General features: G+C 41.0%; 2 protein-coding genes across 3 annotated transcripts; both read right to left on the reverse strand.

Annotated features, from left to right (window-relative positions):
• Positions 1–583: 583 nt before the first annotated feature.
• Positions 584–11192, reverse strand: NUP35 (nucleoporin 35). Of its 2 annotated transcripts, none has more exons than XM_084288637.1 (9): positions 11094–11192; positions 10495–10668; positions 8618–8745; positions 6967–7027; positions 6227–6368; positions 5773–5842; positions 5555–5683; positions 1261–1425; positions 584–930 (listed from the first exon to the last, which is right to left on the reverse strand). In XM_084288637.1, exons 1-9 carry the CDS (start codon positions 11110–11112, stop codon positions 853–855), a joined length of 966 nt encoding a protein of 321 aa, XP_084144763.1. In that variant the 5' UTR covers positions 11113–11192; the 3' UTR covers positions 584–852. The 2 variants fall into 2 exon arrangements, with proteins under 2 accessions (XP_084144763.1, XP_084144764.1); XM_084288638.1 differs by having other exon boundaries at positions 10495–10665; positions 11094–11183.
• Positions 11193–11263: 71 nt separating this feature from the next.
• On the reverse strand, positions 11264–17556 carry DUSP19 (dual specificity phosphatase 19). Its single transcript, XM_084288796.1, has 4 exons — positions 17266–17556; positions 17140–17186; positions 15816–15968; positions 11264–12508 (listed from the first exon to the last, which is right to left on the reverse strand). The coding sequence occupies exons 1-4, from the start codon at positions 17483–17485 to the stop codon at positions 12287–12289; spliced, it is 642 nt and encodes a 213-aa protein (XP_084144922.1). The 5' UTR covers positions 17486–17556; the 3' UTR covers positions 11264–12286.
• Between the last annotated feature and the right edge of the window lie 7536 nt (positions 17557–25092).

The raw sequence follows: 25092 nt of genomic DNA on the forward strand, positions 1-25092 counted from the left end.
CTGAAATGAACGCAGCTCTGGTCACTGACATACTACATTTTTCTATTCAGTTATTTCAGCTCAACATTTTACAGTGTAGAAGGTGCTACAACGTGTTCACTTATGAAGTGCATACCACAATGAGATACCCATGGAGATAACTTACATAGGAATATGTAGGTTAAGGATTCTCACAAGTAAGTAAAAATACTGAAACCCTAACTAGTTTTAACACAGGTGGTACTTCAATAAGTCAGCAGCATCTGCTTGGCTGGTAGACACTTCTATAAAGATTAAGCAGCATCATACTATTAAGAGTAATGCAAACAGTATTTCCTAATAGAACTAGAACTCATACTTCTCTAAAAAGAGCCTAAGAAAACGTAACTTTACTTAGCTTTATTAATAAAACAATTAAAAGGTTGCTGTGACATCTAGAACAAGATGTCAGATAATTGTAAAACAACAATGAATACAGACTAAAAAAGAATTAAAATCACATGTACTAAAAACCGCCTCTGTCCCGGGGAGCCAGCTGTAAATAGCATTCTTCCTGCAAGTATGCCATCATCTTTACTGGGAAGTAATTCACAGAAAGTCATCACAGAGGAAAAGTCAGTGCTTATATTTTTACAATCATGCATTCAGAGCACAAACAGGAAACAAGCACTTATTTACACGGATTCAGTTTTTAAAACCATGTGTACATTGCCATCATTTAAAGTGCAAGCTACATGTCTGCTGAATTCGTTGAAGGCATAACAGGTGAGATGCAAATTAAAATACTGACACCAGTAGTTATACAACTAACCACTGATGACAGTAGCATATTTCAAACCCTGACCAACTCAGTATGTTACTTCCTCTTGTATATTACCAGCCAAACATATATTCCATTGCTTTAGATACAATACTTTCATCTTTCCTAGGCGTCTGTCTGTCAGAAACCACCTAGAAAACAGGGAAAAACAGTAAGAGAAAAAAAAATCAGTTCAGGTATAGTTAATTCTTTTTACACTAACTTTTTTTTTGTAATTTAAATGTTACTATATATTGACAAACACCTAAGTTTCAATAGTTATCAATCTCTGGAAAAGTGTAGATTTGTGGTGGTTTTTTTTTTAATGATTTTCTAGGCCAAACTGACTAAGTTTGTACCTGTGTCACATCTTTACCCAGTCACTGTAAGAACTGACAAGAAAAAGGCCCGAGGTCCCATTAAAGTGTGTCAAGCCTCACACACAACAGAAAAAACAAACATTTCTGTTTCTCTTAAAATACCTGGTAGTCACTAGTGGAAGCTTTATATGCTGTTGCAAGAGGTCTCATTGTAGAAATTCTTGTAGTACTTGCAGGTTGTACTGGTGTGCCTACAGATTTTGTAGGTGGAGTGAAAACTGAAGACACTGAAGATGTAGAGCTTCTTTCAAAGTTTTCCATCACAGTCTAGAAAGAAGGTTAACGCAATATAAGTGAATATTTAAAAGCAGCATTTGTAAATCTATCTAGAGTTGATAGAAGCATTCGTATGCCATAGAAAGCAATGAGTACACTTAAAGTGCCTGTCAGTAGAGAGCACACAAGGTGCTTACACACAACTCCAAGCATTTTTCTCACCGCAGTTGTGTGTATTTTGCATTATGTACCACCGCAAAGCAAAGCTCATAATCTGTTGGCTGCATGTACTAAACATCAGCCAAGTTTGAAATCATAGATAGAATACTGTAAAACTTGCAACAAGCCTCATCTTTTTCAGGCCCATTTGAACACAAGTAGCATAACATCCTCCTCCTAGATATGTCTAAAATATTTTATCTGTTCTGTTTAGGAGAGCCTCCAAGTCTTTATGAACTTGCACCTTCTGGGTCAGATTCAGTTTAGCAAGAAGCTTCATTTACTCCCTTTAGCAAACACTACAAAATAGAGTCTTCAGGCTCCTTTTCTAAGCTTATTTATGTGCATTTAGAAGGGAATGCACATGAAATGGAAGACATAACAAGCCACTTGATGTAAGCTATGCATTCCAAGAAGGATCCAGAGAACACAAGACGGGAAAATGACAACCAGTCAGGAGAGATGTGACTTACTGGATTCAGACTCAGTGGAGCATCCACACACAGCATTCAACCAGCCTAAGGAAAGTAGAAATCCAGAAACACGTGTGGCAGAGGAAAGCTTTCCAAAAATACTGGGTAGGATTAGCATCTAATGTAGGTGGCTGCTGATTGCTCACTCATTTCCATGTGTTCCCCTCATGCTTACATCTACTTTTAAATCAGAAGCCCATGCTGATATAAAATCCATCTTATTTACTTTTCAATTTGTGAAATGTGTTCATCTCATTTCCTCCCTTTCATCTGAAACTAAGGCTATAGAGGGACTAATATTCTGGCAACGAGGCTCTGCATGAATTAAGGGCACCAGATAAAGGGGACAAGCCTGAAGGGAGCAAAGGGAGAAGGCAAGACTGGGGCAGGACCCTCCACTGCGGTGTGTATGGTCTACCGAGGGAGGTAACCCCTATGGGTACTGACTGCTGAGTGAGAGGGCCTCAACCGGACTTCTCCCGCACTAAGGTCAGGTTGTCCCGAGAAAATAACATAAGAAACTTTTTTTAAACCCATATAAAATTGTGATTCGTTTTCCAGGAGCTGGATCACCCCAACAGGCTGAACTGCAACACAAGCCCAAATCAACCCTGAAAGCGGGCCCAACCCAATTGAAGGCGTTTGCCTATTATGATCCAGCTATGTGGGCAGAAGACTGATCCTGGGGCTATAGGACCCCAATATATATGCTTAATAGAATAATTAGGTTACAAGCTATAGTAGAAATAGCTGTAAATAAAACCAGAGATGCACTTGGATTAACTGCAAAACAAAATACCAAGATGAGAACTGCTTTGTATCAAAATCGCTTAGCTTTGGATTATTTACTAGCACAAAAAGGAGTCTGTGGAAAATTTAACCTTAGTAATTGCTGTTTAGAGATTGATGATGAAGGTGGTTCTTGCTAGTAGCTGGTAGGGTGCTATGTTTTGGCTTAGGATGAGAAGAGCGCTGATAACACGCTGATGTTTTGGCTGTTGCAGAGCAGTGCTTACACCAAGCCAAGGACATCTCAGCTTCTTGCTCTGTCCTGCCAGTGGGCAGGCTGGGGGTGCAGCAAGAGCTGAGAGGGGACAGACCCAGGACAACTGACCCAAACTGGCCAAAGGGAGTAATCCACACCATCTGACGTCATGCTAAACAATATATAGGGGTGGCTAGCGGGGGAAGGACGGCTGGACTGCTCGGGGTTAGGCTGGGCATTGGTCAGTGGGTGGTGAGCAATTGCATTGTGCATCACTTGTTTGTACACATTATTATTAGTAGTACTATTGTCATCATTATTGTTGTTATTATTATTGTTATTATTATTTTCTTGTCTTTATCTCAACTCACGGGCTTCACTTTCCTGTTTCTCTCCCCCATCCCAGAGAGGGGGGAGGGTGAGCAAACAGCTGTGTGGTGTTTAGCTGCCAGCTGGGTTAAACCACAACAGAAGGAAAAGCTGTAAATGAACTTGTAAAAGAAATGTAGAAAATTACACATGTCCCAGTTCAAACTTGGAATGGAATCGATGTAGGAGGACTGTGGGAGGGGGCTTTATGGGCGGTGATTAGCTTGCTAAAATAAGGATGGTTGTATTGGGGATATGTGGAGGATTGTTAATAATTCTATGTTTAATACCTTGTATTACCAGATTAATACACTCAGTTATACAAGGAATGCAAATATCTGCAGTACCTGTTGACCCAGAACCAGGGAAAAAGAAAACCCATTCCCTGATGATAATAAAAACAAATGAAGATCCAAAATTGATATCAATTTGGCAAGTATTGACTCGATTGTAAAGGAAAACACGAATCAATACCATGAAAAAGGAGATAGGGGATTGTGAAATGTGTTCATCTGATTCATGTCAATATGGAACAATGCTAGGGCCACATGATATTGGAAATGTGAGCTTCTGTCTTACATACCCTTGTATTACCACAAGTCTAAGAAAAACAGAGTGGTTAACGTATCTAGTTCTTGTATCGTGCACAGGAATGGTCCAGCAATTTGTGTCAATAGGGGATTTGAAGGGTTAACATTGAGGTCCAGGGCTAGGGGATAAGAAAACAAAGGGGTTTCAGAATAACTGCTAACTACTATGACTATTGCATGGGACACTACGCAAGTCTCTGATATCTGGCCAAGAGATTAAGGAGAAGGGGAAAGCTAAAGGACGACTAAAAGACAAAGCTTGCAGGGGACGCTGCGCAAGTCTCTGACATCCAGCCAACATGGATAAAGGAGAAGGACAAGGACAAAGCTTGGGAGGAAGACTATGAGCCTTCAGCAAGAGAGACCCCCAGAGGGACCACTGGAGACTGATATGCATGCTCCAGTGGGAGGATTTGGATTCTGGGAACTAATTATAATAACCCTACCTTTTTTAGAAGTAGTAATGAATCTGTATTAGCCTAGGAGCATAAGAACCAGCTGCCTGATATAACTTGCATCCATTTGGTGGAGCAGAGACTCCTAGCGCACCCAGTGCTGTTTGCTTGCCTCTATTCATTTAATAAATTGTAAACTTTAATTGCAATCCCATTTGCGACTCAGTCATTTCTTACAAATTGCAAGGAGAAGTCTTACAGGCTAATGTCAAGCCCTCAATGGCTTAGTCCTCAGAATTCTCTTGCCTCCACAGTACAGATTGTTTGTATTTTAAAGCAGACACCATACACAAGAAGCAATAAGAATTCAAAAACAAGGAAGAGATCAGATATCTGACAAATGTCCCAAATCATCACGTGTAGAGTTTCAGTTTATAGGAAATACAGTCAGTGATACAAACTGGAAAGCAAAATATTAAATAAGGAGAGAGAACCAAACCCCTACCATTAGAAGCCCATGGAAGAAAGGGGCATTGAACTATGTTTGTCTCTGAATTTTAATCAATGTAAGGAATGCTTCAATCTGATAAGAGATCAAGTAATTTCAAGCTCAATTTCTAGGACTTTCTTCTCAGAAGGTTTACAACTGAAAACTTACGTTAATTCTTTGCATCACTTATCCTTAGACTAGACAAAAGAAAAATAGGATTAGAACCGTGTTGCTCACAAGTTTTCTGCCTAATGTAGTAAGATAAACTAAAGAGTCAGCATCAGGCAAGTAGTCACATAAATAGGAGTCAGAAGATTCAGGCGACAACTGGGAGCAATAGCAGTCTTAATCCACCCTCACACATCTACCGCAGTCCCTCACTTGTCTCTATGTTATGGTTTCACTTTATCTTACACAGCAACACAACTCCATGTATTATAGCTTCCATCCATCACAGATTTCCCATAACGATCTTTCTCAGCAGGTCATTTTGTTGACTAAGTAAGAAAAATTCACGTAAGGTATAATAGACTATGTAACAACTACATGCTGCTTTGTTATTCAAACAAAAAAAAATAAAATAAAGGGAGTGGAGGAAATAAAGAGGAACTCCAAAAGCTGAGTGCCTTACATTTAAATGAGAGCAGTAGTTAACTTACTTTATCTATACAAGGTTTGACACCAATCATGATAGATTCACCAAAAATTCTTCCATCTTTGCTTAAGGCTTTTCGGGCTTGAAGCTTAGACTGATATCGAATATGCATCCAATTTCCTGTGTTGGACATCTACATGCGATTAAATGAAAAAAATTGTGAAATTTAGTCTTTTTAAACAATGAGACAGTGATTCCAGAAATAAGTTTCGGAAGACCTACCACGTGCTTTAGTATGTTTCCATATTGAGCAAACTGTAGAAGAATGTATGAAGCAGATGCTTGAGGAAACCTGAAAGACAGGAAAAATTCTCCAAAATTACGAGTTGTTCAGGATTTTTGGTGCTAAAATGCAACTCTGTGAAGGGCTTTAAGAAATCCAGAACAGACCAATATGTTAATACTGTTTTAGAAGCAATAACTTATGTAATGCTATCTTCTAGGCAATTTTACTTTGCCACACAAAATTGTAGAATGGTGCCTTTTCAACTGAAAATAATAATAATGCAGTTTAAGTTAACATATGTACAACTGCTGGCTTTAACCACAGCTGTATTTCCTGCATAACCCAGGAATGCCAGATAGCAACGACATCCAAGCACTGCTTGTTTCCATACATTGCCACATTGCCAAGACTTCGCCCATGATGCTCCTAATATTTGAGGCATTAACTTACCCAAATACAGTTACCCATGTGTCATCAAGTTGATCTTCTGAAGTTAGGGAATCACCCTGAGTATAAAAAGGATCTAGCTGAGCAGGAGATAGAGTAGTCTTCCTGGGCTGTCCAATACTTGCAGGACTGAACACACTTGAAGCTGTTAAATTGAAACGGTGCTGTTTAGCAAATTATTTTTGCAAGACAGCTTAAAAGCCTCTACTAAAAGAATTAAATTCAGTATTAAGCGTTTCACTTGTACACGGAAGAGGTTTGGTAGAGGTTTATTTGCAGACAGACAGTAAGTTAATCCAAACTTCATAACTGACAAGATACTACTAAGTTTTGTGGCTAGTTCCCTAGCTTCCTCCTTAACCCCTAAACAGCAGCAGATGAACACAGGTATCAAATAAGAACAGTGCACCCAGAGTTCAGTTTAGCAAGAACCTATGGGTTCATACAGAAAATATGAAGATGGAAGGCCAGTCATCAATCTCTGCAGTTTAACTCAAGTATAAACACGTCTGTGCTCACTTCGGGAAGATTCTATATAAGGAGTAAGTAAAGTTGACTGAAAGTCAGCCAGCCTGAATGGAAAAGTATTTCCTACCCACACACAATCTGAAAAGCTAGTTAAAAGAACAGATGCAGGTCCTTTGCAACTTAGCAAGGAGTTGGTGTAGTTTGGACATCAATGATTTTTGCCTACTAAGGAATGAATTAAGAACGTAAATTGCCAATTTTAACAGAACATCTACCTGTTCCAGGGGTTGATGGCATATTTCCAACCAGCGGGCTCTGTGTTAGGGAAAAGCTGGCCTGCATTAAAAACACAGAAGGTAACAAATCATTCTTACTGGTACACTTTTCAGATCAGAAGAGATCTTCTTAAGGCAACCTAAGCGTCAGGCGGGAATACTGAGCCTGCCTCAAGTTAGGAGTAACTTATGAGTAATAGCAGACATTACATTTAACACAAGGTTCCTAAAGAAGCTATTTGACACCTTTTACATTCCAGCACCCAGTAGGCCTCGACTATTACATTCTGGAGTTTCCAACTGATTAGTAAGCCTTAAAATATACAGTTAAATTTAAGCCTCTTATCAAGAGTTAAGTATTAGGGTGTACAGGAATGCAGACCAAACTACTCCACATAAGGCAAGCAACAGGATTGAAAGCATCTAGAGTATTTTATCTAACAAGAAAGCACTGCTGTTATATGAGAAAAAAAGGCTTACTTAAATTTAGGTCAAGCTCTAAGCATTGGAAAATTTGGGTAACAAACCCTTCACCTAACACCAATCACATGTACTTTGTGAAGCTTGGTAACTTTTGGTATCAATACTCAGAAATCTTCTACTTCATCTTTCCCAAAATGGGCATTTCACCACTGCTATCAGCCAGCAATTCACACTAAGTGCATCCTGATGGAAAGGATGCCAGTATCATAAACCACCAACATCTGTTTTTCACCTTCTAAACAGCTCAAAACAATTATGGTCATCACTACTTTCCCTCTAAATTATTTAGTGTCAAGTTCTAATTGCTAGTAGTTTGGTATGCTGTTCTTTTGTTTGTTTAAAAAAAAAAAAAAAAAGAATTTCAATATCTGAAACAATTTTAGCATATTTTTTATCTGCAATCATGGCATATCTTAAAAAGAAGTTCAAATGAACTGTGAGCCCAGCCGCGTGCATTCTCATTATTTTTTTTGAAGTTATCTAGTCCTTTAACACAGTAAAGGACTCTTTCCCTCTTTGGAAAACATTCAGAATAAACCTTTCAGAAGGCAAAATTCAATGAAATGTCTACTCAATCAGTGAAAGGCCTTCTCCCTGCATCAACAGATGCATGTTCACTGACGCTAACCCACTAACGCTTGACTGCTCAGTTGAGGTAAGCAGAGGAACTTATTATTAGCATAACCTTCTAGAATTTTTACTGCTGCTTTTTTAAAGTTAATCCCACCGCCTCACCCAAATCTTGATCAGATATTTTACTCAACATAAATTTCCTTCTACCTCGGTAGCATTGCCTCTGTTGCCTACTAAAAGGAAAAGAACACATATTTGGACCTTTCTGGCAATCAGCAGCTTAATAAATTAACAGGAAGGTGAAAAGCTGTAACAAGTTCGCATTTGTCACATACAAAGCACAACAGAAGAACGATTCCTGTTTTTCTTTCTCTGCAGTCTATCAAAAAACCTTAACGACAGGAGATAGCTTATTACTTCACTTCTCTAAATTCTCAGTTATATAAACCATTGTAGTGAAGTGTCTGGTGAGTCTTCAGATCATGCTGTTACTTAATTGAGTTATTTTGTGTGCCTGTTCCTCTGTACCCTGAGAGATGCAATCATGGAGCTATCTCACATCTGCTAAGGAAAAGGCAGTACTTAAAACACTTACTGGTCTTCTTGAGGTTAGCGGTGTCGATCCAAGCCCAGGACTAGATAAGTCATCATATATGCTTCTAACTGGTGGAGCACCACTTTTGTCTTTGTGCGTGGGGACTACTGGCTGTGGGGGAGAGCCACCTGCAATTAAAAGGATAAAATGAAAAACATGAGAAAACTTGTAATTTCAGTCTAGGGCTAATTGCTCTTGGAAGTTCAACAGAAATTTAGTCATGACAGACTTGATTCTTTCACTAGGGGTTAAGACCAGCTGACCAAACTGTTCAGGTTTGAATGTTCTGTGCAAGAATACCTCCTATTTACCATGAGGTCTCTTTACAGAAATAGCATTTAAAACTTGCAGATCTCTGGATACCAAATACACCTGATTAAACTCGATACATTCACTACTTACACGCACTTGCTCTTTGTAGCCATGCTCGGAACTGCTGGTATTTTTCTATTTTGAGGCAGATTAGAGATAGAGCTTCACTGTTTCAAAGACTAATGTCTTGTAGCAAAAACCATGTTTAAGACTTCAGGGGCATACTACATGCTAAAGAATCATACAAAGAAGCGCACAAACATCGCACATGCCATCACAACCCCGCTGTCCAAACTCCTTTATTTAATATGAAACTTCATTAGAAAGAAAAGCGTAAGCTCTTGAAAACAAGAACTACTTTGCACTTGGACAGGATGAAATAAACTGATCTCCCTTTTTTCACTGATTGAAATATTTTTATATACACCTTTGAATACTTTGTGTGGCTTTACTGCAGAAAAAGTGGTTTGAACAAACAGCTTTTACTTACGGAAAAAAACGTGTCACTTAAGCTTTTCAGAAGTACTTTTCAATCCTTAACTCTGAGCTTCAATACCCTCTCAACAGTGTAATACACTCAAGAGCTGCTACACTGCATTAATAAAGTACTCCACCCTCAAGGCCTAAGTTCAAAGCATGTACTTAACCACTCATTTTGGTTAGTGTCTTATTCATTTCTTCTTTTCTGTAACTGAAACTCTGTGGCTGTAATAATCCCTTTAAAAAATTATTAGGCCAAATTCACGTGAAATAATCATATGCCAAAGTTTCCTAAGAAGCTTGTATTTAAGGAGAAAAAAAAAAAACAAACAGCAGGAAAACAACAGACAACCACTCCCACCATGAAACTAAAAGAGAAAGATTATCTTGGAGTACTTTCACATTTACTTTCTTCCAAAACAGATACCACACAAATGCCACCTTGTATCTATATTAGGCCAAATAATTCATTACTAAAGCCAAGACCATCCATGATACGAAAAAGAAAGGAGGTACAACTATTGCTTCATTCTTCTATGAAACTGGCATGTAATGTCATCATTCCTGAAGCACAGGTTAAAAAAAAAAAAAAAAAAAAAATCTTCTGCATCTACTGCTGGGAAATGTCACTACTCCAACCCGTAAAATTAAACTATACACTAATTAAGGAGTATATCTTAATTTTTCTCTTTCCAGTTTTGTAAGTCTGAAAAACAAATAAAGGCTTTCTAGAATTCACTGTAAATAAACCAGCTGCCTCCAGAAGTTCGCAAACACATCTCTCTGCTGCAAGCAAAGAAAACACTGATAGCTCTACATACAGTCAATGTGTAAAGAGATATAGAAAGTGATTTTATGTTAGGCAAGGCTCATGTTACCTTCCCTGTAAAAGCAACTGTTTCTGGTACCAAAGCTGCTATGTTTAAAGCATTTATTAAGATTAAGTCTACTTTGACAAACTTCATTGAACGTGCATGAACTCAGCGTTAAGCAGATTATAAAGCCTGCAGCAGCCACGCTGAGCAATAAGATGAACCACGTTTTTTTCTTTCGGGATGAACTCTCGGCATGTCCTGAGTGCTGACCTGCAAGCAGGGGAGATCTCATTTCCATCACGCCGACAGCAGGGCCGCTCAGGGCGCGGGGCTGCGGGGTCACCGGCGCCGGCAGGTCGCCCATCAGGAACCCGGGCAGGAACTGCGCGCTGGCTCCTGGCTTGGGCGACGTGGGGGAGCCCAGAGCCATCGGCTCCGCTCCTGCTGCAACGCAAACGAGGGTCAGAAACACCCGGCGCCTCAAACGCCCCGCGCCACCGCGCTGCTTCGGCAGCGGGTCGATTTAAAACAGAAGAATATATCGCGAGTCAGACGCTGCAACTTCGCCTGCTTGGAACATAAGTTATCTCGGCCTTTCCTTTTTAAAAACAGCAAGAAACGCCGCGCCGAGCCCCTGTTCCTAACAAATATCGCCGTGGGGGCGCCTCGCGTTAGGGGTGTTTGCTACACGGGGGGAACCCTGACCAGCCCGGCCTCCCACGCCGCCTGGCCCGGGCCCACCGCGCCCCCCTCGCCGCTTCCCCTCAGCCCAGCCGCCGCGGCCGGGCTCGCGGCCCCCCGGGGGCTCCCTGCGGACGGGGGGAGAAGGAGAAGGAGCCAAGAGGGTCGCGGACAGCCCCGCGGCTCACCTGCGGGCGGCGGCTCCATGGCGGAGGCGGCGGGAAAGGGCCGGCGGCGGCAGCGCTTTCAAACGGGCCGGCCCTTCCTCCCGCCGTCACTTCCCGCCGCCATCTTGTGCCGGGCCCGCCTCCCGCCTGAGGGACGGTGACAGAGAAGCCACACGCAGTGTTTTTTTCTTCTCGTTTTATTGCGTACCAACATATCCAACCGCTTAGAGCAAAAATACAGCTGTTAATAACATTTTTTTTTTTTTTTAAACAGATTCTGTGGTGGTGTTTTGTGTTTTGTTTTGTTTTCCATACATATCAACTTAAGACACTTTTCCCAGCCTCAGAACTGTCAGGATGGTATGAAGAAAAATAAAGCAGTGCTGTCTATCCTATGGTGTCTGTTCCTTACCTATGATGTGCAAGAGAGTGAGGGGACAGGAGTGGAGGAATGAATGCAAAGACGAGGCAGCATCAGGGAGATAAAAATGTTCTTCATATCTCCGCTGAAGTAACTACCAAAAAAAAAAATGATAGCTTGGTTCCCACCGCTTCACAAGTATCATATTAGTGCACTTCAAGTCACTGCTCGATGGGAAATAGTAGAAAGAAATGAAGCATTAAAGCATCCTACACCTTTTTGCTTCCATCAAAAGACCATCTGTTTTGATTTCTAAAAATATTTAATGGCTGGCTAGCCCACAAAAAGTAATAAATTCCTTTTTAGTTGCACTACCAATTTAAGATCCAATAGGAAGGTAATTTATTATATGAACATCTTGTTATCTAGATTTTACAATCAGCTAGGATGGATAAAGATTTGGTTTAGCATTAAAGCAGATAGGGCAACTTTATTATCTCAGTGAAGATTTTATTTCCATTCTCTACTGCCTGCATTCTCAGATGGTTCAGTTAAAAAAAAAAGTCTCTTTATTCTACTATTGCAAAGAAAAATTATCTTTTATCCTTGCTCTAGGAAGAGCTTGCTCTTGGGTTAGATCATCTCTCAAATCAGTGTAGTACCATATGGCCTTTAGACTAGATGATGAAAAATGGGGACAGAATGGTGAACACCGGGGAGAAAAAAAATAAATAAATAAAAATAAAGACTTCAAAATGCACCTGTGAAAGGGGACTGCAAAACGAGAGATTAAAGTACAACCAGCATCTGGTACTGTATAGTCAGAACAGATTGTTTCACTTTGCCCTTTTGATCAGTCGTGATCGTCTATGCTTCCATTTGCCTTTATATTCTGTTCTTCGTACTTGTGAAGCTGCTCCATGAAGCCAGGATTTGGACAAACAGCCGGCCTTGCATTTTTCACCAAGGAATAGGCACTAGCAAAATTCAGTCTTTCTGAATTCATCAGAAAACCGATGACTATTGCTGCTGCACGAGAGACTCCTGCATTACAGTGGACCAGCACCACACCATCCTTCAAGAAACAAATGAAACATTAATTGGGATATTTGTTGAGTAGATAAAAACAAGAAACATTGTAGCAAAGGAACTTTATCTACAGTCTACTCAAATTTATTAAAAGTTCCTTGCTGAGCTCAAAGCAAATATATACACACAAATAACTCCAAAAACAGATATATGAGCCCAAAACTGAGTATTTTTGTAATCAAGGCTACTTTATAATTACCAAATATTTCAGATTTAACTAATGTTTCAGAACTGAAAAACATTCCTGTGTCCCTTTCCCCAATACCTTCCAACTGCCCCCTTACATAAAAACCAAATCACAGATATCTGGGATCCTTGATCTACTTGGGTGCTAATTTTAAAATTTATTTTATTTGCAATATGGAAAGGAACTTTATCTTGTTACCAGGTTAAAAATACAGAAAGGCAGCAAACAGCTAGGCACAGAGGCAGATATTAGAACATCCTGTAGTTTCAGTCACATGCTTCTTGCATACTCTGGAGTTCTTCAGTGAAGATTCTGGGTAAGCAGGATCATGCATAGGAATAGAGAAATCAGAAAAGATATCGTGTGATTTGCAACAAATCTCTACCTCACCATCGCACTGCTGATACAATTGTAGTGGTTGGTACAGCTGCTTCAACTATGGCCCCTTGCCTGGGGACTAAGGTGCAAAATCCAGTGCTACTGAGCTTCTTGTCAATTCACAAATGTTTCTCCTGGTGGTTAAAATCAGGCTTAGCCTGTATTACATACAGAATTAGTATTAGCCTACTTAAAAATTTCTTGCACAATCTTTAAGACACCTGAATGACTCTACAAAGATGCTGCAAGTTCCATTACAAAATACAGAGCACAAAGACATCTAGATAATTTAGAGTGGCTTCAGACACATTTCCAGTGTCCAGGCTCTGTGACCTTGTCATGGTTGTGTGCCAGTCTATGGCCTGGCAAAGGCTTGGCCTGAACTGTTTGCCAAACACGACTTTTCAACAACAAAATCATGAGCATCTCCATATTCTGAATGAAGATATTAAAACACCATACAAACAAACGTATTTGAGGCTATGCAAATATCTTCTAGACATAAACAGCCTGCTCTGTCTGTCCTTCACATGCACAAATTATTCAATGGACATGTTGCCCAGAGGAAGAAAAAAGATGTTGTAGCCAACAGGGCTGCAAGAACTTTATGATTTAAGTCACAAAGCTGGGAGTTCCAATTACCTGATGTATTCATGTACACACAGAGCAGAAAATGGTTCCTGCTCCAAAAGTCTTCCAATTTAAAAAAATAAGACAAAGGAGTATGAGTTGTATTATCCTTGTTGATGAAATGCTAAGCTGAGAGGCAAGGAATGATTTGCTCAAGTTAACACAATAAGATTATGGCGGAGCTAGGAACTGAATCTAAGCTTGCATATCCCAGCAAAATGAATCACAAACCCACTCTTTTTTCACAATGGAAATCACATCCCCTTCGCATCACCTGCTGGAAACTGCAACCTTCATTCACTTGCTCACATTCATAGGGGTGTGTTTCCTAATCACAGATTGTAGCACAGTAGAAGGCAGACTTCTACATGTACCTCCCCTCACTTAGGAATTGTCACTGGCAACCCATAATCCACTGTCTCCTTTACAAAAATAAACCATTAAAATTGCTGTTATGCTACAGCTAATGAAGAAATTACTGCAGCTTAACCACAGTAGATCCGGAGTAGTGTTTACTGATTTAATCGGTTTTTAGTGATTTTACTCAGAAAAATATTATTTTACTGATTTTTTTTCCAGGCAAACCTACCATAATTGAGATTAATATTTAACAGTGGCACTGAAGATAAAAAATAAGCAGTGAAAGTTATCCTTTTTTTTTTTTCTTTGTAGAGTTCATGCTTTATTTTCCACATTCACATTGCTTTAAAGTTTTTATTTATGCCTACTTTGTAATACATTGCCAAAAACTATATATAATGATATCCACAGAGTAGACTTGAAAACACAGGCAATCACATTAAATCAAATATAATACTGAGCACATTCATTTTTCCTTGCTAAACCCTGTTGCTTATTTATATGAAGTTGAATTTGGCACATCATTCTTGACTAATTTTGCATTATATATGAGCCATATGATTTGACACAGGTCACCATGTCATGGAAAATCCGCCTGCCAATTTGCAGCCTAGAGGAAGAGGTGAGCTCTGATCAGTATCAGAATTTGTACCGTGATGTCTACAGACTCAAGCAGTTAACAGTTTTAGAAGACTCGATCCTGTTACAAGTACCAGCTGTCAGCAACTTGCTGAACAGTGCATGCTTTATTTACATTCTCTAATTTAAATGCTCTCACACTACTTTATTGTTAACAATGTTTTAGTAATAATTTCTTATATAGCATGTTTTCTCATCAGTGAAGGGTCTCTCCCTCTGCCACTTAAGGAGATGAAACAGTAGTATCTCTTTGTAATTACTTACACAAAATAGCCCTTCGTGATACACTTTATCATAAGGACTTTTAACACCAGCTTGACAAAGCAAATAAAGTGATTCAAAAACATCTGGAGATTTGCCCCCACACTGCTATCATATGCTTCATGAACTGACCTTGCAGAACATCTATTCCATTAACTACCTGATCTTTTGAGTAACTTTTCCATTGCAAAACTACTGATATTTCTGTAAAATAAATCAGGAAAACCACGTAGTTTACAAAATAGTAACTGGAATATAAATAGCAGAAGCAGAAAGCAACACCATGCAGTTATGAATGGCAAGTCTCGTTTAGAAATGAAGTGGAAACCGTAACAAGAAACTTTGAATTGGTCATTAAGTGACAATGTGTATCACATAGCTTATAAATGATATATGAGAGGAAAGAACATTGTGTGACACAAAGCAAGCTGGGGCAAGATTATCTTCTTTTATCTCAAGCTATGTAAGTAATGAATATGGTAGCTATAGTAAAATAAGGTACAATAACATCTGGTTGTCACATCATTGTGTTTATAACAAACAATGGTTGTTATAAATTATACAGTAAACCCAAATATAACAAGTAAGAGTCAGGGATAGTCTCAGTTATATGCAGGGCTGCCAAACAACCCCAAATGCAGTCCCATCATGCTATTTCCTATGCTATGTCTTTTTTTTTCAGCAGTTAAAATCATTGGTTGGCTCCAAGCCTATTAACGCATTCCCTGACAGTCTTGGTACATAACTGTATGTGGATGCATGATTTTTGACATAAGCTGCTTTATATTTTAAATAGAGAAATAAATAACTAATACCATTAGTTATTGATATACTGTACCTGGTTTTTGGCCTTCTCAATAAACTCAAAACATTCTGGGAAATAGGAGGTGATATCAGTTTCTGGGATGTCCAGAATAGGAATGGTCTTGTATATAAAGTCATTAACGAAGGCATTCTGGACTCCATATGCCACATTTAGAATATGCGTAACCTAAGTTAAAAAAAAAAAAAAAAGGAAAAAAAAATAGGAAAAAAAGGGCATTTTCTAAAGACAGCAAGCAAAATGAGCAGTAACAATGGTAAATAATTCTTTGTGTAAGTTACAATCTGCAGATGTCTAATCGCATTGATCAGTTTTACGTACATATGCCGCCTATGACGTGCTTTTCTACAAGTTTTACTGTGAGTTAAAATATAGCACAACATACTATATATATATATATATATGTACGTATATTGTGCTAAATTTCACTTTAACTGAAACAAGCTGTCAATTATCATCCAGGCAACAGAGGTATTTCAAGTCTTCATACCTACTGAAGCTATTTCAAGACTTAGCTTTCATTTATTTAATGTCTGTGTGGGTATCCAAGATCCATTTCAGTTTACAAGTGGGAGTCATGTGATTCAGCACTGCAGTTTAAACAACTCAGGATGGAACAGAAGTTCTGTTTTACAGTACAGACACACTGTCCAACAGGAAAAGAATAAATATCAATTTGTAAAAAAAAAAAGTTTTTAGGTACACTGAATGTGACAGTCAACATATTGCGGGGAAATGTCAAGAAATTTCAAGTGACCATAAATATCTCAATAGTCACAGATAACTGTTAACACCTCAACATCTAGTACCACAGCAAGGAAGACCTGCTGTCAGACAATCTGGTCAGTGGGCTTTAAACCTCCTGCTACAAGCCATGCGCTTGAAGAGTTTTCCTTTCCCTCTCATCACAAACGAGAGGAAATGAAAAGATCTGTGCTCACCCAAATCCAGAGACTGAAGGCAGAATTTTCAGCAGAGAAGAGACATGTCAGTCCACAGGTGGATGGTAAAACAGAAAGCAAAGGGAAGGCACAGATCACCCAAGGATACCCCAAATTTAAAGCCTGCCCTAACCCATCAGCCCAATGTTTGTGCTGAGTTCCCCACGCTGTTTGCTGGAGCAGGAGGATCTCCAAGTAACCCACACCTGCACTTGGCAGGAGTCTGCTCAGCATCCCAAACACAAACACACAGGGCAATGAGGAATTCGCTTGTCACCAGGGGAACACCCCAGCCTCTTGCGAAGCCCCGAGGTTTTTTTTACAAGGGCCAGTAACTCGCAGTTCCCCGAGGCCACCTCGGCGTTTCCAGCTGGAGAACAGCCCCCCCCCCCCGTTACCTTGTGCTTGCTGAGCGTCTCCAGATCGTGCGCGGCGTCCTGCGAGCCTGCGAAGACAGCGAGCCCGTTGCCGCCGCCGCCGCTCGCCTCAGGCCCCTCGGCGGCCGCCCCTCGCCCCGCACTCACCCAGCAGCAGCCAGGGCCGCACGGCGCCGACCTGCAGGTCGCAGCTCAGGTCCCGCACGAAGCCGCCGCCCGGCAGCGCCTCCTCCTCCTCGGCCACCTGCAGGCAGGCGCCGCGCCACGTCTCCACCAGCCGCCTGCCCGTCAGCGTCGTCACCCGCGTGCGCTGCTGCCGCAGCTTGGCCCTGGAGAAGCTCCGGATCTCCTGGGCGAGGGAGTGCATGGCACCGGCACCGGCACCGACACCGGCACCGGCACCGGCACCGGCAGCCCGCCGCACAGCCCGGCCCGGCCCGGCCCCGGGGCGGTGCCTGGGCTCACGGTCGCGCCGCCCCTGTGGCCGCCATTACCGCCCGCCCGGCCCCGCCCGGCCCCGCTGAGGGAATGTCATATGTCATATACACAGGCACAGACACAGAATTTCTATGTTGGAAGAGATCTCAAGATCATCGAGTCCAACCTCTGACCTAACGCTAACAGTCCCCACTAAACCATATCCCTAAGCTCTACATCTAAACGTCTTTTGAAGACTTCCAGGGATGGTGACTCCACCACTTCCCTGGGCAGCTCGTTCCAATGTCTAACAACCCTTTTGGGAAAGAAGTTCTTCCTAACATCCAACCTAAAACTCCCCCATGACATATAACACTAAATATAGTTATAAATAACGCTAAATATTGCGTTATGTGTGACATTTTTATTCATAAAGTTACATGGTATTGCCGTTAACTTAAATTGCACCCAAAATTCACCTCATTTTTTTGTTTTGTTTTGTTTTGTTTTTTAAATCCTCCTTGTCAGTTAATAGGATAAAGTTGCATAAATTACTACAGTGCATCCCCTCTGATGTTAACATATCCATAACTGTCCTTGTGCTGACAGGATATGACTGGAAAGATCCTTCTGATAGTTCCCTAGTATAGAACCAACTACAGGCAATTTAGTTCCACATAAGGAGGTCTACAAATGCCTAGTCAATTCAAGAAGTATAAAGTAGTGTTAGGAGCTGCAACAGTATAAAGTTATTTCTAGGGACTACAGAGGCAATCTTATCACAAGAATTAGACGTAAAATTAAGTTCATCTGAGAAAGGCAGAATGCTACTGTCAGGAAAAGCAACAGTGAAAACTGAGAGATAAAACTAAGGAAAAGAGTTAGGATGGGGACAGGAAGGCAGCGAAGAGACAAAGGTAACACAGGTGCCAAACAGAAGGCTCCAGGACTAAACATAGCTTTCAGCAATCATTTTCTACAACTAAATTTACACTCAAAATACAAGCAGGAGGTTTTGTAATGTTCTGCACAATAGATCTGTATTTAGTAGTCTCTCTGAAAGTGGTCTGTGGCTTACAGCAGTTCAAACAATGAGATAGAAGATCATTCATTTTTTAGCAAGGTCTACTGATTAATTTTGATGAAATAGATCAGCTGTAAGCAATGGGGGCTGTGGGTTAGGCCAGGAATTATACAGTAGTTCATGGCTATATTTAAGTTGCATTGGCTTGCTACAGCTGCCCTTGAGAAGTGGTGAAAGAACAACAACTGTGGGGTATCCCACAAGAATGCAGAGAGCCTCTTATGTCAGGAATTTTGGCAAGGCCTCAGCAAAATCTCCTTGCAATCTAAACTCAGGAACCTGCCGCTGGAGTAGCAGGGCTCTAGGATGTGTCTTATAATTGACTTCTGCTCCATACAAGTATGGGGTATGTTGTGTAAGAGTCTGCAAGACCAAACTGTGACAGAACTGTAAGATGTTTATGATTAAAATTTAATAATACATTTGTATATTGTTCCTTGACATCTGAGGAAGAGTCTGCAATATGTGTGGGTACAGAAAAGGAGCTGATTCCAAAGTATCTCATTCCAAAGTACCTCACTCTCATTCACAACTTTTGTTCCCCAGGGGTTGTTGTTGGGGCCTATCCTCTTTAACATATTTATTGATCATTTGGATGAGGGAATTGAGTGCACCCTCAGCAAATTTGCAGATGACACCAAGCTGGTTGGAAGTGTCTATCTGCCAGAGGGTAAGAAGGCTCTGCAGAGGGACCTGGACAGGTTGGCTCAATGGGCAGAGGCCAAGGGGATGAGGTTCAATGTGGCTAAGTGCCGGGTCATGCATGTTGGTCACAACAACCCCATGCAATGCTACAGACTTGGGGTAGAGTGGCTGGAAAGCTGTGCACAGGAAAAGGACCTGGGGGTGTTGGTCAATGCTCACCTGAACATGAGCCAGCAGTGTGCCCAGGTGGCCAAGAAGGCAAACGGCATCCTGGCCTATATCAGGAATAGTGTAACCAGCAGGGCAAAAAAGGTGATCATCCCCTCATACTCTGCTCTGGTGAGGCCGCACCTTGAGTACTTTGTTCAGTTTTGGGCCCCTCACTACCAGAAGGACATCGAGGCCCTGGAGCCTGTCCAGAGAAGGGCTGTGAAGCTGGTGAACGGCCTGGAACAGAAGTCCTGTGAGGGGCAGCTGAGGGTACTAGGGGTGTTTGGTCTGGAGAAGAAGAGGCTTAGGGGAGACCTTATTGCTCTCTGCCACTACCTGAAAGGTAGCGGGGAGCTGGCGGTCAGCCTCTTCCCTCAGATAACTAGTGATAGGGCTAGATGGAATGGCTTCAAGTTGCACCAGGAGAGGTTTAGGCTGGAAATTAGGAGACGTTTCATCTCAGAAAGAGCACTCAGGCCTTGGAATGGGTTGCCCAGGGAGGTGGTGGCATCACCGTCCCTCGGGGTGTTCAAGGAAAGTTTGGATGTGGTGCTTAGGGACGTGGTTTATTGGGTGACATTGGTAGTAGGGTGAGGTGATCCTGGAGGTCTTTACTGACCTTAATGATTCTATGATTTCGTGATCTTCTGCCAGGAATGGTTGTCATTGCTATAACTACCTTAGCCACCAGGCGTCACTACTGGACATAAAATCTGCACTATTTTTATCTATGTGAAAAGCAAATATTTAATAAGGAACTCGTATATTAATTATAAGTGTGTCAACATTGTAAGCATTAGGTAGAGACTGAATATTGACAAACAATTTTTTGCCATGCAGGCATTTACATGCTGCTGTCAAGTTGTTCATGCTCTGCATTGCAAGATGAAAGGAAAGCTGATTGTGAGATTGGAGTTTAAAATTGGGATCTCAGTCCATTCTTTTCTTGCATGCTTTTCTGAAGATAAAAGAATTCTCTAAAGATATGTCAGGAGTTGGATACTGTCTCTACTTAACTGCATTAATGGTATTGCTGAATCTTCAGTTTTTGAATAAGCTACCTACCAATGCATATGCAGCAGAGTTTGAAGTTGTCTTTAAGTTCACGGTTCTTCTGTTTTCTGTCAAGAAATTCAACAGAACCTGCTCTAGTAGTTATCAACTGTTACAGAAAACAGCTTGTACACATTCAGAAAGCCCATATGACAATATGTATCATCTCTCTGTTGTATTCATTTCCTTCCACTATTCATTTTGGCCTAGATACTGCTCTTACTCATCCATGCAAAAGAGCCAGCTTCTATCTGAAATGATAATCAGAGATTCCAGATAGCTGACTTTGAGAAACCAGTCATGTACTCTAAAGAATGTGTACGGCAGAGAGTTGAACTTGATTGCAAAATGCACCAAAATTTGAACATAGATTGCATATATCAATAACTTAACTGAAGCAGAGAATCAAACCATAATTAGTATGCTAGTTATTTCAAACTGAGGTAACCAGATGACTTTGAGGACTGTTGTAAGAGAAATGAGACACCCTCCTCCCAAAAAAAAATATATATACATGTATAGTTAGTTAGTTAGTTAGATAGCTCCTATCTAACTAATAATACAAGCTTCTGTTGCACTCTGGAACTTTAATAGCAGAAAATAAATGAGAAGTTGAAAATAACTGTGTGTACCAGTTGGTCATGGGGTGACTGTGAGTCATGACTGCACTGTGGTGATGAGAAAGGCAAGCGTGACCGTAGAATGCATCAAGATATAATTGAAGTAGATAGGGGGGAAATGATAATGCTATTGTATGAAGTTCTGTAAGCCTTTTCTGAAATGCATTGTGCTGCTTGGGGATGACCATATTTTAAAAGGATATATGAAACAAGTGCACAGAATAGCTTAAATTGCTCTGTATTTGTTGGACACTTGACAAAGCACTCAGTGGTACAGTGACCTCTTGGGACAGGCAGCTCATGTCCATACTAACCTGAGCAGCAGTAGCCCCCTGGCATAATAGGAATTTCCCCACCATTTGTGCCACTGCACACACCAGCACTTCTAGCAATGACTTCCCTGCTTCATACACTCCAGGATGGTGTGCCTCACACAGTGCAGAGGCCCGAATCTGGTGCAGAGTCTCAGTTTCAGCTTTGCAAAGTTGTCAGGTCACAGTGCCTGCTCTTGCTGCCCTTCCTATCGCAGAAGAAAGTAGCAGTTTGGAGTAACAAGGTCAGGATTGTTCACACCCGAAGCAGAAGGACAAGATGACACATGGGAGGGTGGGTGTCTAGTGGATGACAGAGTAAATGCTTTTTTTCCTTCTAGAAAAAAAAAAAAATCACATTTCCCTTTGGAGTTGTTTGTTTTGGTACATGTCTGCATCCCATACCATATCCCTCATGTAGAGAGGTTTTAACTGAGATGACTGCTCATTTGTTCTCATCCATTTGTTTTCTTTCTTAAGACTTGTCATGACTAGAGGTGTATCTACATCCATGAAAAAGGCATGAGGCAAAGCAGGCATGAAAAGAATTTTCTGGAAGAAAACAGGGTACCAACAAAGCATCAGTGATGTTATTGGAGAATGACCTGTCCCCATTTTGCTAAGGCAGGTAATGACAGGACAAGGGGGAATGGTTTTAAACTAACAGAGGGTAGATTTAGATTAGATTTTAGGAAGAAATTCTTCACTCAGAGGGTGGTGAGGCCCTGGCACAGGCTGCCCAAGAGAAACTTTGGATGCCCCATCCCTGAAGGTGTTCAAGGCCAGGCTGGAGGAGGCCCTGGGCAACCTGATCTAGTGGTGGGTGGTGTTCCTGATCATGGCAGGGGGGTTGGAACTGGATGATCTTTAAGGTACCTTCCAACCCGAGCCATTCTATGATTCTGTGATAGTGGGTGTTTTGTTTTGTTTTGTTTTGGGTTGGGTTGGTTGGTTGTTGTTTCTTTCCTTCCTTCCTTCCTTCCTTCCTTCCTTCCTTCCTTCCTTCCTTCCTTCCTTCCTTCCTTCCTTCCTTCCTTCCTTCCTTCCTTCCTTCCTTCCTTCCTTCTTTCCTTCCTTCCTTCTTTCTTTCTTTCTTTCTTTCTTTCTTTTGTTTTTTCCCCTAGGAACATAGGAAGAAGGGGTAAGGGCAGGGGTGGGTTGGTAAGTATATGGTATTTAAATATTGCCATAGTAGTTGATCTAAAGAGGGAAAGTTATGGGTAGCCAAACTGTGCTGAAGGCTCTGTGCAGAAATTTAGCAGAAATTACCAGGGCATTCCTGCATGTTCCCTACTGCTGCAGTTACACATACGGTGACCTGCTTGTCAGTGAGTTAAGCTTCAGTGTGTTTGTTTCCAGATATCTGGCTCTGTTTGTAATGCATTAGAAGCACTAGATGCCATTGGCCAAACAATGCCCAGTTACCTGTGCTTGGGAATGGGCTGAGACCAGAAGTAGTGGGAGCCTTCTTGAAACTTCTTTGTGCTTTGGTTCTGCGTATCTGTGGTGCTTATTTACTGCTACAGAGGGTTTCAAACTGTAGGGAGTAATATATATCTGAAGCACACATGTGCTTCAGATATCCCCTTTTCTTATTCCCTTTAACATACGTGTATAAATCAAAACATATGTTAAAACTATGCTTCTGGAATATGCTATGTCATTGTTGACCAGCTTTACTTACATATCTCTCTTTTTTTTTTTTTTTTTTTTTTTTTTTTTTAGGTGAAAACAGAGGATAGATATTGGTCAGTCTGGGAAAGGCAGCCAACTCCTCAAATCTTTGAGCTGTTTGTCACCCAGGGTGCCAAGCTGGTGATCTGGCTCCAAAAATGCACATATGAAAGCCCAGTCCATGCCACAGAAAACTGCAGACAACCAGGGGCCTTTGTTCCTAATAATCTTGGCAGATCTGTTGACCTGCTCCGAACGCTACCTTCTGTCTATGGACTGGAGGTAGGCGGTTTATAGTATTTATTCAAGCAGTACTGTTTGCTGGTTCCTATAACACTAGCCTGAACCAATGGTGTTCCCAGTTGGATATCTTCTCCTATTGCTGCAGGGAATTTCCCCCAGAAGCAAAGCTGTGCCTATAACCAGGCATGGCCCTACAAACACTTATCAAGGCATTCCTCTCTGCTCTCACCACACTTTGTGAGCAATCCATGCAAATGAGCAGGCTGATTCACTGATCTAAAGATGTGTATTTTTATAATGTGTCAGAAATTGTGCTGAATAATGAGCACTGGGGAACAGGGTAGACTCCAGAGCTGAAAAGTTTAAGCCATATCCCTGGGGACGTGTTGGTGTGAGGAAGCTCTGGCACAACTAATTTCTGTATAAAATAAGTAGAATCTGAATTCCATTCCCATTTGCACTCGAGTTTCTGTTTTTCAGAAGCTCTTCATCTTGCTTCAGTGCAGTCATTTGTGAGCTAAGATAGACAAAGAAATATACAGAGATACAGGGGCTGTGCGAGCTCATTAGTAGTGACACATAGTTTCTCAGGGGAAGAGGCAGTCTGTTAGGTAGCAGGGAAAGGGGAGACTACAAAAACATGAGTTACTTTAACAGAAATGTCCACATACAAAATGCTTTCCATCCATACTCCCTGCTCCACAAATGAGTGATGGCTGACTATACAGTTAGCACAGACTGTCAGTCACTAGGGCAGTTGTTCTCTGCTGCTTGTGTTACTGTATTTTAAGAATGCCTTCACTTAAGAAACAGTGACTTTATAAAAGATAATTTTGCAGTAAGGCCTGAAAAGAACATGCAGGGTTCGGGGCTTTCACCAAGAGAAGAGAAAAAACGAGCTTTTCAGGAGAAATAATGTTAACATCGGTGAACTTCTGCAATGTTTTCAAGTCCTTTGAAAACCATATCATAGTTTTCCTTCTCCAGTCAGATATATATATGTATAATTTTTCAATAGCTGATCATTAGACCATTCGCAATTCGTTGTTCTACCAGAACACTCAAAAGAGCAATGTCTAGGCTGCACCTCAGGTTCTAGCAGCCTGCTTCTGCATAAAAGCAATTAATCTTTCTCCTAACCTTGTTTCAGTACAGTTTTATTTCAGTGGTCATTTAAAGACACAACAGTTACTTAAGAACAAAAGTTCCCCAAACTTTCTCTTGCAGCAAAGGCCAAGCCTACAGCCTGGAAACTTGAAATTAAAGAAGATCAAATCAAAGTTAATTTCACAACTGTTGTAGCATCTTATGTGTAGGTTTTGCTTACGTGTAGTTCCATAGGCATAATAAAATATTCAGATTTGTACAAGGATGCATTACAAGTTTTTCTAGCTTCAGAGCTCAAGAGGGAAATCATTACAGCTTCTGGTTGTATTTGACGCCAGGATCAAAAACCAAATGTAGTAAGAGGATTATTTTGTAGATTAGCTTTGTCAGACGTGGAAGTAGGACCTGTTCCCACTCTTCACCGTGAAGATATGTCTTCTGTAAGTGGGGGTTAAGGTGAAATGGAACATACATGACTATAGCATCTTACTTCCTGTTAAAAAAATAAATAAAATCAGAGAACATGTTTTCCCAGCATACCCTTTTCTTGCCATAACATACTGCTAATATTGCATTGTGCTTGTATGTTCATGTGTGGGAAGAAGCTCCC

Source organism: Netta rufina (assembly GCF_964035555.1).
Source record: "Netta rufina genome assembly, chromosome: 6".
Classification (NCBI taxonomy): Eukaryota; Metazoa; Chordata; class Aves; order Anseriformes; family Anatidae; genus Netta; species Netta rufina.